The 17,007-nt window shown below is 33.5% G+C and overlaps 1 protein-coding gene across 1 annotated transcript in view; it reads left to right on the top strand.

The window, feature by feature from the left end:
• Window positions 1–10,288, top strand: part of LOC150084987 (galactose mutarotase) — a 63,616-nt gene extending 53,328 nt beyond the window's left edge. The window contains exons 5-7 of the mRNA XM_090376727.1: window positions 1,361–1,505; window positions 5,141–5,321; window positions 9,963–10,288. Coding sequence (XP_090232853.1) covers window positions 1,361–1,505; window positions 5,141–5,321; window positions 9,963–10,040 — 404 coding nt within the window. The 3' untranslated portion in view covers window positions 10,041–10,288. The remainder of the gene's footprint in view (window positions 1–1,360; window positions 1,506–5,140; window positions 5,322–9,962) is intronic.
• The last annotated feature ends 6,719 nt before the right edge of the window (window positions 10,289–17,007 follow it).

The raw sequence follows: 17,007 nt of genomic DNA, 5'->3' as shown, positions 1-17,007 counted from the left end.
CAGTATAATGCCCAAACAATTCCTGATCCTATTGCACTTGCAGATGCTCCAAGCAAAACATTTGCCCTCGTTTCTGCAAAAAATTGCAATTCTTCAGACTTTCTTCTGATAAAAGAATGTAACGAAAAACAATACTTAAATTTTACTTTGAAGGAACTAGTTATATAACAAACGTTTAACAAGATAAGAATTGCAGAGGTAGGGGGAGAATGTTAAGAGCCTCAAGCATGTTCTTGCTCATAACTGTAAGTGTATTATGTCTGTAGAAATGTATGTTCACAGGCTGATTCACATGCTGAGAAACTTGGAATAGCTCAGGGGGAAAAAACTACATTCTCCACCTGAAATTGTCTAACCTCAAAAGAAAATGACTTTAGAAATTCCTCCGGTCATCAACATAAATCAAAATTTGAACAGGCATCTTGTTGTTCCGGGCTTCATAGATAAACAAGAAGACCCGGAAAAATGGTAACTGAGTTTAACAGGGCTAAAAATAATAAATGAGATAAATAATTAAATAGAAGCTTTTGAGATTAAGGATCTCTTCATCAGCTATAAAAATACATACATAAAAATGTTACAAATGGAATGTGCTGAGCGTGATCATATCAGACAAACAGAGAGCATGTATGAGGATGTGTACGTAATGCTAAAACATTTACTAGGCAGAACTATGTGATTGTTGCTGAGAATGCAGGGTGTGCACGAGCTGAGTGCCAGCATTTGTCACATTGCAACATAAATGAAACTCAGACCTCTCTCCAAATGAGTGGCAGTTGGAAATGTATAGTACTTACTGGGTTGCCACTATACGTATCAGGATGACCTTGCCTTAAAAATTTTAAATAATTTCAAAATTTTAATTTAGTGTATTTAGTGTAACCTTATGTACTGCTTTAAGCACATACATGGAACATTATAGCCTTAGTAGCTAATGCACCATAAACATTTAAATTAAATCAAACCAGTCTGATTTTTGTATTATTTTTTTACCTTTCAAAACTCCATAGCCATTTCTTAAAATCAGACAGCCATAGCTGTCTGAATTTTTTTTTTTATTTTTTTAAAAAATAGGCATAGTTTTCTAATCATTCAGAATTGCACATGATTATATGGCATTTTTCCTTATTCTGGACTCTAGAATACACCCCAGAATTTTTTGCATATACTTTTAAAAACCTGTATAAATCCTGTTTTTTAAAAACCTGTATAAATTTTATTTTTCCAAATTACACAAGATTAGTTGCCATTTTAAATTCAGGCTCTTTTAATTTTGGTTAAATAATCGGATAGTAATGAATAATGATACCAGTATATCGCATAAAATGTTGTTGCTGGATAATGTGTTGTTTATTGGCAGGTGAAATTGCCTCAGTTCAGAACACACTTCTTGACCTGCAAAAGCCAACAAAAATAGGAGATATAATATCTCAGCTTCCAGAAGGCGGTTTTGACCATAATTTTTGTGTTCGTGGTGAAATAGGAACAGAAAGGTTGGTTGCTAGGTAAGTGTTTCAGTTCCTTTGTATTATAAAATATTTGTATCATTAAATAACTTTTTAGTTATTAACATAATTAAAAAAAAACGTTTTTGGTACTTTCTGTTTTACATAAAAAATTAGAAATTCAGTATGGACTTTGAGCCACTTATTTATTGGATTTTTATTAAAGACATTAATATATAGGCCCACTTTTGGCCTAATTGAGTATTGACCCTTTGTTGTCCTTATGTGGAACACCATATGTTTGCATTCCATATTTTGGAAGAACACTAAATCAATATAAATTTTTATTTCATTCATTCACTTTCAGTACAAAAAAAAAATATAAAAGAAAAGAAAAAGAAAAAAAAACGGAAAAAAAAAAGAAAAAAAATTCAAATTATATCACAAGAATTTGTTTTTACTGTGCATCCAAATATGAAATGTAGACTTTGTAGATGCTAGCTACTTTTGGTGAAACAGTTCAACAGAACACCTGGCAGTACTTGTAAAATTCCACTGGAAGTCTGAAAACTACAGTTAAATTTATATAAAAAGGAAAAAAATTCTGTAAATTCTGATTTTTTTTTTTTTTTTACAAAAATTGTTTAGAAAAAAATCATTTGTTCATCAAATTTGTTTTTGACTTATGGATCAATATTTTACTCCAGGGGCTCACAACTGGTGAGTATGGGCTTGCCACACCCAGGGTCGTGAGCTGGATATCATCATTCTTCTCCTCCTTGGTGATTTCCCCTCCTCCTCTCTCAGAGTAACTCAGGTTTTTTTTTTTTGCCTGGTGCAGCAAAAACCTCAGGCTTCCTTGCACCATATGGCTAACAGCCAAATTTTGACATTGCATTACACATTATTTTAGTATACGTGTCTTCAGAAAGTTTTACTATTTTTTTGCAATTTTTTTTTTTTTTTCCATTAGTATTAGAAAATATATTGATGCCTATATGTTTTTATTACTTCTTTGCATTTCACAGAACACAAACATTTTTCTTGTGCTTAAATGACAATAATCTGGTCAATGACCAGATTATTGTCATTTAAGCAAGAAATGAACTAGCTAACAAAATAGTCTTGCCTAAAAAATGGGCAGGAGTAATTTGTTAGCTACTGACTGTCTTCCAAAATAAAAGAAAGATTCCAGTACATAAAATATAAGGATGAAATTTAAAGAAACCTTTTGAACATTCTGGAAGATGCACATACTAGCATGTGTACAAATACAAAAAAAGATAGAAGTCAAACCTTAAAATAAAATTAAATAAATGACTACGATTAGTTTCCAATGGATGTACAGAATTATTTGACTCAAAAGAAGTGTATTAGGGAAATAAATACCGGGAGGACAAAATCATTCTTATGAGAGATGAAGTTATGTATTTAATGCTATAAGAATATAATTCTTAATAAAAAAAAAAAAAATCATAAAAGTGTATTTTGAGAAATTAAATGGATAATTATAATTAATGTAATAAACAAACAAGGATTGACCAAATAAGAGAAATGAAACTTACTCCCTTGTGGGATAAGAGTGTGGCTTAATCTTTTTTTTTTTTTTCCTGTTAACCCATCAGTCTGTATATTTTTATACATGTCCATTAATTATTATTACTTAATTTAAATGCTTGTAGTGCAGCCATTTATAAATATTACCCATTAATATTTTTCCTCATTTAATGAAAATATAATCCAGTTCTTTTTCAACTTTTTTGATGGTGACACACTAGTGACAAACATGCCAAAAATAATTCAATACCCTGCCCAGAATTTTGTAATAATTTTGCATGCCCACCTTTTTTGTTTCTTATTTTTAAGTTAATAGTAAATGCAAAAGTATGCAAATTCCTTTGTTTCCAGTCAAAAACATCTTAAAATGAATAAGAAAGAGGGAAGATGTGCAGACTGAGTACAAGCTTAACCAAGGCCATCTAAAATTGATTGTGTCAGTTACCGGCTTTAAAAGAATGAAAGTTTGTCCAGAGCTAACTGGCTGTCAGTTATTATTATTATTTTTTTAAAATAATTTTTGGTAATATAACCCAGTGAGCTCTGGACACAAGGTATAAATTGTTAATCAGTTTTAGTTGGCCTTGGTTAAGCTTGTGTCTGTACATATTTCCTCTTTCTTATTCATTTTAAGATGTTTTTGGCTGGAAACAAAGGAATTTGAATACTTTTGCATTTACCATCAACTTAAAAATAAGAAATAAAAAAAGGGTGGAGTGCTAAATAATTACAAAATTCTGGGCTGGGGTACTGAAACTAGAGGGAAAATAATGCTGATGCTGTTTTGATGACAATCATTAGAACAAGATGTGATACCCACTTTGAAAAACTGATATAATCTATACTCTAAAAATAAAATATCACTTCATAAGTTTTTTTTTTTTTTTTTAAAAAGATGTTTTGTAATTTAAGTGGCTGCATGTGATGATTTTTACATACCAAATTTAGAAGCTTGCACAGCTGCAGATAGATACATTTTAATTATTATTATTATTTTTTACTAATCTAAAATGTCTTGTAAAAATAAAGTATATTCATAATGGCAGTATTTTCTTTCTGATCAATAGTACTGTAAGAATTGCAAAAGTAAAATATTGAAAATAAGATTGTTGAAGAACATAGTAACGTACACAGGAATGTACGTTACTACGATTTGATTAAAATATACACTGAAGTGCATTGATTTTTCATAATTTAAATGTGATTAATTAATCACTGTAACAAAAAACCCATATATTTTGGAACACTGTGGATGATTCACCTGTGGGGAATTAGTAAAGATATAAAATTCCATACTCAGAAGACTACATTTTTGTACATAGTCATTCCATATTATTACTACTGATACAATGAATCCTAGAAGAAAGAGCATAAGGAGAGAGAGAGGGGGGGGGGGTGTCAGGTAATCAGTATTTCCATTCTTGATCAGACATGTGATTTCTATTCACTGTGAGCTACACTAAATGCTAGAGAGTGAGGCTGATTAATTGATATGTTGCTGGATGCAGTATCATTACTGCTGGCAAAATTGTTAACCTTGTTGTCACTGTCCATGGTTCTTACAGGGCATTTGGTTTTGAATGTAGGATTATGGTTATTTTGTTAGGTGTTGCGATGGCTGCTGTTTGGTTCCCTGTTATTGGTTCTTGATGATACTCTTGAAGAGTTATTCAGTATGGGAGGAGCACAAATTTACCAATGTTCCTGTTTTGGAAGGAATGTGTTCAGAAATGGAGTGGTATGCTGCATCAGTTTGGGTTATGTTCCCTCGCTTTGTACAATGAAGGTTGTTGTAGTTTTCTGAGTGTTTGCCCTGTGTAATGCTTACTACATCATCAGTTAAGTTTGTAGACTCATCTTTCATTAGGTGGGGATTAAGGATTTGTTTAAGGTTTTTACTATTTTAATTCTGACTTTAATGTCTTGTTCTTTTTTTAGCAAGCCTATTAATGGTATCCCCTATACCTGGATAGAAGGGAAGTATGAATTTGGTCAATCTGAGGAGATTGTGTTTTGGGGGGGTGGAGGAGAAGAGTTTTTGTAATAATGTATGTAATATGTGTATGTAATAATGTACACTTATAGCCAAATTTCATTTTTAATTGCAAAGGTTTATTTTTAATGTTTTTAATTCTTAGGGTATCACATCCTGAAAGTGGAAGAATTATGGAAATATATAGTACACAGCCTGGTGTTCAGTTTTATACTAGTAACTTCCTTCCTACCAGTGATATTTTGAGAGGCAAAAAAGGAGCCATTTATAAGAAGCATGGAGCATTATGTTTTGAAGCTCAGAATTATCCAGATGCAGTAAACAAGGTAGATATTATACAGAAGTTTGCCTATTTTGGTGACTGAAAAGTAGCATTACAAGGTATACTATACAGTAGAGCGTCAGTTATTCAGAATAATTAATGTGAGACCTCTTCCGGATTGCAAAATTTTCTGCATGATTGAACGTAAGGTAAAATTAAATAAATTCTGTTATAATGTATTAAGATAAAAGAAAAATACTTTAAATAGCATGAAATAAAACAAATTTATTTAATTTAAAAAAATAATAATAATAACTTAAATTTGGACATTTACATATGTATATTCAGATAGATATTTTACTGCAAATTTTATGTGGAAAAATTTTAAAGTAATTTTTTAAACTAATGCTCATTTGTTTTGCTTGTTCTGACCTTTTTTTTTTTTTTTTTTTCAATTCTAAATCTCTCAAGTTCCTTAATAATATCAATTTGATATTATTAAGGAACCTGTTTCAGTGCTGTTTCTTTTTGTTGACATTTTACCATTAAAAAAAAAACTGATAAAAATAATAAATTGCACAGTTTTGGGCTCTGTCGTGGGTTCGAATCCCGCCTCGGGCTTGGATCAGAGTAGTGCAAAAACCTTGGCAGGTGCATTATAGCCACAGAAGCTGATATGCCAACAACTAACAAAAAAAAAAAAAAAAAAAAGTTTCGGGCTGATATTCTTACCGAATCTGGAGCCAAACATAATATGAAATGAAGAGAACAAAATATGTAATGGAAAACTGGGTTCGCTGAAGCAACTGACTAAACTCTTATCACTCGTGGTTTCCGAGAAAACCCATCAGTCCTAATCCATCATTTTACCAGATATAAGATGTAAAAAATCAGACAGAAATACTCACGTAGCATAATAAATATTTGTCTTAAATACTACCAAAAAAAAAAAAAAAAAAATACAAAAAGAAAAAAAAATCAGCCTTTCAAATTATTCTGGATAACCAACGATCTACTCTGTACCTGTATACCTATTACCTGTTTTCTGCAGAAGCTTATTTCTTTTGTTTTCATTTGTAGATATTAGTAAATTATGTGATTAATACAGCCTTGCTTAATGTTGTCTCACTTAACATTTTTCAAGATAACTATATTTATGAATTACATCCAGGCTTCACTTAATATCATAGTGTTCTGAAGCTTTTTTTTTTTTTGTTGTTGTTGTTGTTGGTACCAGGACCTAGTTAGATGTGAATTCCTATTTGAGACCACTAGGGATAATAAATATTAATGACATAATTAATTAATTCATATATTAATATACATTATTCTTCAGGAACGTAACCCCGGCTATTCGTGGGGGTTACGTTCCTGAGAAATGCCGCGAATACTGAGTTATGGCTCCTATAGTAATAAAGGGGTCCCATTCCAAAGTATGAAATATATAAGAAAAACTAGTCTAAAATTTTGTCTATGTATGTATTATATGTACCTTCATAATATGACTATGTACATAGACAGTACATAGTGAAATGCAAGCATATGGCATCGAAATGAAAATAAGAAACAATTTAATATTAAATGTAATATTTATTAGAAATTTCAAACAAATCTTTCAAACCAACTGCCTTTGCTAGCTAAAAAACTTATCCCTCTAGTGCTATCACCAGTTTCGCTAAAGTGCTGATAAAGTTTTGCCTTTTCACGAATGATGAGTGAACTTAACGGAATTTTATTTTGAGTTCGGTCTTCTATCCACAGATTTAAAGCTTTTTCCATTTTTTCTAATTTAACAACACGAGTTACAGAGCAAATTTTTGAAGCAATTAGCGCGTTTTCACGGACACTACGGCAGATTTTTTCTACCGATTTCTTGATTGATCGTACCGTTGACTCATTGATTTTATAATGTTTTGCCACTGAGGAGAAAATTTCACCATTAGAAATTTTGTCTAATAACTCAATTTTATTCACTAATGTCATCACCTTCTTTGATCTTTTCACATTTCCCTTGTTATTCGTAGCCAATTTTTGTACGGGTTAGAAAGAACTTGTCCACAATAAAGTCACTTTCTTCCGTTAAAACACTCGAAAAAGTCTGTTTTACTCTGCAAAACGGTAGATTTATCACTTTTGTAAGCATATCAATTTACAAAAAGATAAATTTTATTCAATTTATAAGCATATAAATTATAAAAGCAAATGACGAAACCTTCCATGACAAGTGCATAACACATACTGAACAAGGATTAGCAAGAAACATCCACGCTCGCGATTTTGTTACCCAATTCCCCCCACCCACTGAGCGCTGTTTTGACCGGGAAAGATAATTTTAGCCACGGCCATGTTTTTTATGGCGGAAAATGTTCGCGGCATTTTAAAATTCACATTTTTTTATGTTTCATTTTATATTAAATCAGCGACCGCGAAACCGTGAATACAGATACCGCGAATAGCGGGGGTTTACTGTAAATGATATAATTGATTTATTAAAATATTATTAATTGATACATAAAAAATTATTCTTTATGCACTTCACAGAGGTTCGTGAGTTTTGGAAATTTTTTTTTCTTCTCAATCTTCCATTTAATTGTTAAAAATTTCTTCCTTTTAAAATACGAAGAAGACTATGTAAATGTTCAGAGTCTTCTCTTCATTCGTATATCTAAAGCTAATAACTAATGTAATTGATTTCAAATAGCCTTGCTTGAGCTTGTGCTAGTAATGCACCCTCACTCGTGGGTGTAAATATCCAGTAACTAAATTTTAAAACCTTGGAATATGGAGTTTGAAAATAGGCCAGAATTACAGTACAGCGTCAATAATCCAAACTAATTGGGCCCGGGGTAGTTCAGACTTCCGATTTGTTTAGATTTTCGAACTTATCAAAAATACTGTTCTGGAGACTTAAAAGGAAAAGGGTTTAGTAAATTTAGAAAGAAATAAAAACCAAAGTTGTAATTGTGTATTTTTATTCATAGGTAACAAAAAAAAAAAAAAAAAATGGAACTTTCAGCCACAATAACATATGTATAGGCCCTTTAACGAAAATAATTACTTATTTTTTGCTACACCACTTTTGAACTTCGTTTCTTTGCTACCAGATCTTTCATTCTTTACAAAAGAGTAGTTGAGTTGAACAGCATTCAATTTGTTTCTCGTACCAAGTCCTCGTGAGTAGCACAATTGGTAGAATCCTCGTCCTACTCACACTAGGTGGAAAAGACCTGAGTTAAGAGTCCATTGACATAAGGAATTTTTATGGGCCTTTTTCGCAGCGTGGCCAAGTTAGTTGGTCTCAGGTGAAGACAGCACGGTTTTTTTTTTCTCCCGGAAGCTTTCTGTTTTTCATCTATAAAAACAGAAAATCAATCATCGAACACGCAATTTACAGACAATATGCACGGAGCAACATGGCCTTAGTTGCTGATGCTCCTAAAACCTTACTACAACAACAAACTGCATCTTCGAGGGATAGGTTATTAACTGTTCTTGTAGTTTTTTTTTTTTTTTTTAACATCATCTGAATAAAGTTTCGATGCGTACTTTAAAAACAACAAGGAAAAAATTTTAATGTCTGTTATGGTTGCCTTTCCAACCTCATAAAAATTTGCTAACAAAGACCTGCTTTCTCCTCTGAAAGTCTGTTTAAAATCTCAATCTTTGATTTAATTGTTAAATTTCTTCATTTTAATAGATGAAGAAGATTCTGAGTATGGAGTAAAAAGTTTAGATATATCTAAATTTTTTACTCCATCTCTCACTTGCACGCGTATTGTGTTAGTCGCAATTTTTGTGTGCCATGGTCTTTGTTATTGATTGACGCTTGTCTTTGTTTATTGCTTTAGATTTTACAACCCGAAAAATAAGTCAGTGAACAGACATATCAGATTACAAAGTGTGTTAAATAACAGATTACAGAGTGTTATGTTTAACTGATGCTGTGTGTATATTAATTAAACTATGTGCATAAGCATAAATTTATTTTTATTTTGCTAACCTGTGGATAATATTCTTCTGATTTTCACCTATCATTTAATTTTGTTAATTGACAAAGTAATAAAAGTGTAAATTTGTGCAAGATAAAATCTTCATTTTTATAGTCTGTGGATAATATTTCTCTGATTTTTGCTTATTAGAATTGCCGTTTAATAGAATCAAAATTCATTTCGCAAGCGTGATCAACAATAACCGCTGCTTATTATAATTATTTTATGGCACCAGCATAAAAATAAATAAATGCTGGCTCATTCGGATTACTAACGTTTGGATTTTCTCATTCTGGCTCATCCGGATTATTGACGTTTGGATTTTCGATGCCCTATTATGTATTAAACATAGTACGCAACAAAGTTATTTCTTAAATTCAGTCAAAATAAATATAAAAAATTAAGTCAAAACGAATATGAATATAAAAAATTCAAGCAAATTGAATGAGGATGAAAGTGAAGTTGGAGAGGGGAATTTTATAAATTTACATAGAATTAAAATCATAGTTTCTTATAATAGTAGCTTTATAGTTCTTACTACGAACAAGCAAGAATATTCGAAAAATAAATATATTTTTAGAAAATATTTGCCTATAATAAATTAATAATAAATAAATTCTGTAAGTGAAGAATACCTATTTTTAAATTTGATATAATTTGTAATTTTCTTGAATACAAGTAATTAATATTTCATTTTAATTGTTTTATTTTTCAAGCCAAGCTTTCCTCCTTGTGTTCTGCATCCTGGGGAGTTATATCAACACACAACTGTTTACTGTTTTGCTACAATTTGAAAATCGGAGACAACTTTCAACAAAATCTTTTTATGATTTTTGTACAGACATTTTTTTATAATTAGAGGTGGTGTTATTTGCCTTAGCATGCGAAATGATCTGTGAAATTTATTGATGTTTTTAATTTGAATGTCATTTTGTAAGTTTGATATACTTAAATGTACAAAGTAGGAGAACTGGTGGTATGTGAACAGACATGTACAGATTTGTCAATCTAGCAGTTAAACTAACAAAAATACGTTGCTCTAAAATAATATGTTGTCTCTTGTCTCTCACTGCACAACACAAAAGGTATTTTTTATTTCAATTCATCATCTTGAAATAAAATGAAAATAGTCTCTATTATTCTCCATGTTGAAAGAAATAGAAAGTAAGCACCATTAGTTTTATTAGAACTTTTTACAGATAGTCTAGCATAGCAAAAATAAGTTTTTAAAACTTACTGCAAAAATTTTATAATTTATTTGTAACACTTGTAGGCATGAAGATTTTTCATGCACTTTCACTTATAAATCTAATAGAAAGATAAGATATACTATCTGTAAAGATAGTATATCTTAGTATACTGAGTTATGCAAAGCCATTAGAAAGAGAGAGACTCAGAGAGGACATAAGAAGATTTAACACAAGAAAAGTAGAACGAGCATTAAGGGAAAACAAAGGATTTAAATTAGCAGCCATGAGCAGTAATACAGAAAGACAAATGATACTGAAACTGAAGAATAGCGATGGTGTACTTATAAACAGCAGAGAAGGCATAATTCAAATAGCAGAAGACTACTATAGAGAATTATACAAGGAGCGAGGGAATGATGCCAGCAGTGGGGAAGATGGATTGCAAAGTAGCAACACATATATTGATGAGGTAGAACATGCATTGAAGAAAATGAAGAATCAGAAAGCCCCAGGGGAAGATGAAGTTACTGTAGAGTTGTTAAAATTGGGAGGAAGAGACATAACACAAAAACTGGCAAGGCACTTCACAAAGTGCATTAGAAAAGGTGTGACGCCTAAGCAGTGGAATAATGTAATCATAGTTTTGCTGCATAAGAAAGGAGATAAATCAGAAATTGGAAATTATAGACCAATTAGCTTGTTATCCCACATCTACAAGTTGTTCACAAGGGTCATTACTAACAGATTAGAAAGAATACTTGATGAGAATCAACCGAAAGAGCAAGCTGGCTTTAGGACAGGATTCTCAACTATGGATCACCTTCACGTAATATCACAGCTAATGGAGAAAGCAAATGAATATAAAACACCATTATGCCTGGCATTTGTGGATTATGAAAAGGCATTTGACTCCATACAGCATAAGGCAATGTTTCGGGCACTGGAAAGACAAGGCATAGATACCATTTTTATTTATGATTTTGAAGAAAATATATGAGAGTGCTACCTCCTTTATTAGACTAGACAAAGACAGGAGGAAATTTAAAATCGAGAAAGGAGTTCGACGAGGAGACACAATATCTCCGAAGCTGTTTACTGCTGCCCTTGAGGAAGCTTTCAGAAGATTAGACTGGTCGCAGAAAGGAGTCAATGTGAACGGAGAGTACCTAAACCATTTACGATTTGCAGATGACATTGTGGTCATAAGCCACGATCCCAAAGAATTAGAGGAAAATCTTAATCAGTTATGCACAGTTAGTAAGGATTTTGGACTAAAGATGAATATGGCTAAAACAAAAGTAATGATGAACAAGTATGCCACAGAAAGGGAAATAATGATTGAAGGAGCAGTAATTGAAAAGGTGGCGGCATATACTTATCTGGGACAAGTTATTAGCTGTAATAATGATAAATGGCTGGAAGTCAAGAGAAGAATAAATTTTGGATGGATAGCATTCAGGAAATATAGTCACATACTGCAGAGCAATATCCCAGTTTGTCTGAAACGTAAAATAATGAACCAATGTATACTCCCCACCATGACTTATGGAAGTGAAACTTGGGCACTCACCAAAAGAATGGAAGAGAAGCTGAGAACTACACAGCGAAGAATGGAACGAATCATATTGGGAATCAGACTGTTAGATAAGAAGAGAAACACATGGATTAGGCAGCAAACTCAAGTAACGGACATTCTTATCAAAACTAAAGAACTAAAATGGTCTTGGGCAGGACAGATAGCTCGAAGACATAATGACAGATGGACTAAGAAAATAACAGAATGGTACCCAAGAGGAGCTAGAAGAAAACCTGGAAGACAACGGCGGAGATGGATAGATGAAATTCATGAGTTTTTGGGTAGTAAATGGATGGCCAGTGCTCAAAACAGAAGGAACTGGAAATTTGCTGGAGAGGCCTTCATCCTGCAGTGGATTGAAAATGGCTGATGATGATGATGATCTGTAAAGATAAATTAGACATTTATGTATTATTTTAAGGTAGGAGAAATATGTGGGAAAACTTATTTCTAAAACATGAAGTGAAGTGTTATATTTATGTTCTCAGTATATGTTTAGTACAATATAAGGATTATTCAAATGAGATGTAAATTTGGAATAAATGGATGGGACATATAAAAAGTGAGGAATGATTACCCACAGAACAGATAGCAGTGTCCTCTATGGCTAGTGGGTACATATAAGTGCTGGATACTCAACACGAGGCATGAATGCAGCAAACAACATTGATATTTCCATATGGGATACAGGGAAGGTACTGTTATCATTCAGATTTGATTTCACTCCTCTGTAATATTCTTGTTGCCTTAAGGTACCACAATCAATACCCATCATTACAGCAAAAGAATAGAGTGGCTAACATGGGTCATAACGGCAAACAGCAAGTCAGCCTAATGCATGACATGCAGTTGCTTTGCAACAATAACACAACCTTACACAGCACCTGATATTCAGGCTTGGCTGTAGTGGTATTGGTGGGAAGTGTTGCTAGGCTATGAGGTATTGATGTATTATGTTTGTAAACTGCATGTATTCTAGGATCAGTTTGCCAGTTTCTTGTAGAAATAATCCAATTTTCACATGAAAGTGAGTAACTGGGACTGCTGGAAAAAAATGCCCACAAAAAATTCCTTCCATCTTGTAAGGATTTGAACCAAGCCTTTTCTATGTGGTGTGGGAGCACAGAAATTGCAACTACTATGTTACATGCAAGAGACACCTTTTGTCCTCTTCAAAGATGCTCAAATTGAGAGGGTGAAGGAAACCACTGCATGTTGAATGTTACCGACAATCAGTGTAGTTCAGTGCTGAGGGTGTGGTCTGGGTGCATCTGTGAACTGTTTATTCTAAAAAGTTCATTTTTTATTTGAATAACCCTTATATTTACACAACCTTACACAGCACCTGTGTAAGGTTGTGTAAATAACCTGTGTAATTTTCTATTCTGAATTTTAAAAAATTCAGTATAGAAAAGTGCAAAACAGTTCCAGCATGTATTTACTTTCTATATTATTTATTTATAAATTCTGTTTGCATCTTTTATAAATTCTGTTTGTACAAGAATATAAAAATAAACATGCTGCTAACATAGAGATTTTAAAAGAAGAACATAGGGATTTAGTTTATTTTTAAAATGCTTTTGAAAAAGTTTTATTCCAAAAATCGACTGGATGAAATGTTTTCAGTAAAATTATAACTGGTAAAGACTCACAGGACATAAAATTATACTTTAATACAAAATGAAAGTATATTCACGAAGAATTTTACATGCCAATTTTGAAATTACTTAAGTGCCAGTGAAAAGTCATAAGACTTCTCTCCTGCCAGTTGTGGCCATTTGAAAATTGAAAATTTTCAAATGACCATTTCATTTTACAAATTTGAAAATGAAACGAAATATATCGCAAAACTGCCAACACACTTTCATCTCCCTGTGAGTTACTTAGGAAACAGTCTGTGCAAAATTATATATTAAAAATTAAACTTGAAAACCAAATGTAAGTTGAATGCAAATTTCTGACAATATTTTAATTTGATCCAGTGGAGCTCCATCTTCAGGAAAGACAAGACAGTGGTGAATAAAAAGAAAAGATATATAACTTTTAGTTATATATCTTTCTGCCATATCGCTCCCAACTGCAATGTATTAACTGAGTGAAGACCCAAAAATTAACCTTTGAAATAAATTGCTGTATACTTAAACGTACACGATCTGACGATTTGTTGGAAAAATACAGGACCATGCTGAGGAAATGTCGCGAGCTAGGCCATAATGTCTATGTGTCTGCAATTCTGCCCAGACACGATAGGAGGGATTATATGTTAAGAGCCTTGTGGATTAACTCAAGACTTGAAGGAATCTGCAAGGCTTTAGGGGGTAAATTTCTATCAGCATGGCCCACACTTGTAGGTAGAAGGAATTTGTTTTGTAGAGACGGGATACACTTAAACAAAGGTGGTGCAAAAGTTTTTGCCAGTATTATTGAGGATACCTTAAAGGTTCAGGGAAACTGCTAGTTAGGGGGGATGTGGGTAATACTGACACGCGTTTATCTGATAATATTGGTCAATGTAACTCTTGCACATACCTTAAGAGTTCTTATCTGTTACCCCAACTGGACGTATTATCTAGATGTTCTGGGGGCAAAGACGTTTCACGTGCACGGGTAGCTAATATCAGGGACGAGAGCCTAAAAAACTTCAAGGGTTGTTAAATATACAAGAACAGTAAATCTTAATTGTTTATACAGTAACGTTAGAAGTGTCATCAATAAAATGAGCGAATTCGAACTGCAGGTTAAAACAAGTAACGCGGACATAATAGGGCTTACAGAGACGTGGTGCCACCCGGAAATTGGGGATGACGAGTTTCAGTACGGCTTGTATAATGTATTTAGGAAGGATAGGTTAGATAGAAGGGGTGGTGGGGTAATGCTTCTTATCAGAAGCAGCCTGAGTGCGACGATAGCTTTCCCGGATTCAGATGTTTCACATGCTAGTATAGAGTCTGTATGGTGTGAGATAGTTGGAAACAAAGGTATAATGCGAGTAGGAGTAATCTACAGACCAGGTGATTGTGAAGATTATGACAAAAGCCTCTACATGCAAATGGAATGGGCAAGTAAGAGTCAATGCCTTATTATGGGTGATTTCAATTTGCCTCTAATTGATTGGAATAAATGGGAAGGAAACTCGACATGGGGAACAAAATTTTTAAATCAACTAGATGACTGTTATTTGTATCAACATGTCAGGGAAAGTACTAGAGAAAAGAATATCCTAGACCTCATCATCACCCATGAATCGGATGACATAACAGGACTGACAGTAGAGGAACCAGTAGCAGGAAGTGATCACGGAGTTCTACGGTGGATGATGACGAGAGAGGTAGCAGAAGTAAAAGGCAAAGGAATGGGTTTTAATTTCAGAAAAGGAAATTACGATGCCTTAAGGTACTACATGGCCTCTATTACCTGGGGAGATATCGCGCAGAGAATGAATACAATTGAACTGTGGTACGCTTTTAAAACATTAATCACAGATGCCTTGAATGCGTATATACCATTAAAAAAATACTCCACGAGGAGGGTTCCAAGCTGGATGACTAGTGAAGTTGCCGCATTACTTGAGCAGAAAAAGGTGGCATGGAAAGGTTACAGAACAATAAAAAGTACTGAAGCCTATAACAGCTACAAGGTGATGTGTAATAGAGCCACAGAAAAGGTTCGACAGGCAAAGGCAGTTTATGAGAAATCACTAGCAAACAGAGCAAAGAGGGGGGGATAAAGAATTCTTCACATATATAAATGCCAAGAAGAGCAGGACAAACCAGATCGGACCTTTACGTAAGGGAAAGGGGATAGTAATAAATACACCAGCTGCCGTTGCAGATGAACTCAACAGTTATTTTGCATCGATATTTACAAATGAAAAGCCTTTTGTGGCAAAGGGAAATTGTGGGAGCGAAGTTAAAAAATATGTAATTAATGATATTGAAATTTCGCAAGATTATTTAATGAAAAAACTCTCGAGCCTACAGACCAGTAAAGCTCCTGGAGTTGATGGAATATACCCTATAATCTTAAGAGAGGCGGCAAGCGAGTGCATTGAACCATTGAGGCTAATTATGCGAACATCATTAGACTCTGGGGAGATTCCCTTGGATTGGAAAAGTGCAAATGTATCTCCCATACATAAGGGTGGCTCTAAAAGTGAAGTTGGAAATTATCGACCTGTCAGTCTGACTTCAGTAGTAGGGAAAATCATGGAGGCAATGATCAAGGGTGGAATTCAGGATCATTTGGATCGAATTGAAATTCTCAATGATACTCAGCATGGTTTTGTAAAGGGAAAATCATGTTTAACAAATCTGGTTCGCTATTTCGAAAGGGTCACTCACGAGCTGGATTTAGGGAATAATTTCGGCATTGTTTATTTAGATTTCAGCAAAGCTTTTGACTCAGTCCCACATGAGCGGTTGCTTTATAAGCTGGAACAGGTTGGAATCACTGGGAAAATCCTTAGATGGATAGAAGGATGGCTTCAGGGCAGGAGGCAGAGGGTTGTGATAAATGGCTATTCCTCAGATTGGGTTGATGTAAGAAGTGGGGTTCCCCAAGGATCAGTATTAGGACCACTGTTGTTTTTAATTTTCATAAACGACATTGATGAAGGGATAGAGGGCGTGATGTCTAAATTTGCAGATGATGTTAAAATTGGGAGAGTAGTTAATGATCACTGTCAAGCTGAGCTTCTTCAGAGAGACCTAGATAGACTTCAGGAATGGTCAGAAAAATGGCAGCTGTGCTTTAATCCAACAAAGTGTAAGGTATTACACCTGGGAAACAGTAATCCCAAAAAAACGTATTCACTTGGTGGAGTTCAACTAAAGCCAGTACTGGAGGAAAGGGACTTGGGTGTTACGATACGGTCAGACATGAAATTCTCTGAGCATTGTAAACAGGTTGCAAGGAAGGCCCATGGTGTCCTATCGATGATCTATCGAACTTTTGCAAGTAGAGATAGGGACGTGATAATCCCATTATATAAGGCTT

The sequence above is a fragment of the Mastigoproctus giganteus genome, chromosome 6, assembly GCF_048544385.1.
Source record: "Mastigoproctus giganteus isolate SK-2022 chromosome 6, ASM4854438v1, whole genome shotgun sequence".
Classification (NCBI taxonomy): domain Eukaryota; kingdom Metazoa; phylum Arthropoda; class Arachnida; order Uropygi; family Thelyphonidae; genus Mastigoproctus; species Mastigoproctus giganteus.
This window is presented reverse-complemented; position numbering and strand designations above follow the sequence as displayed.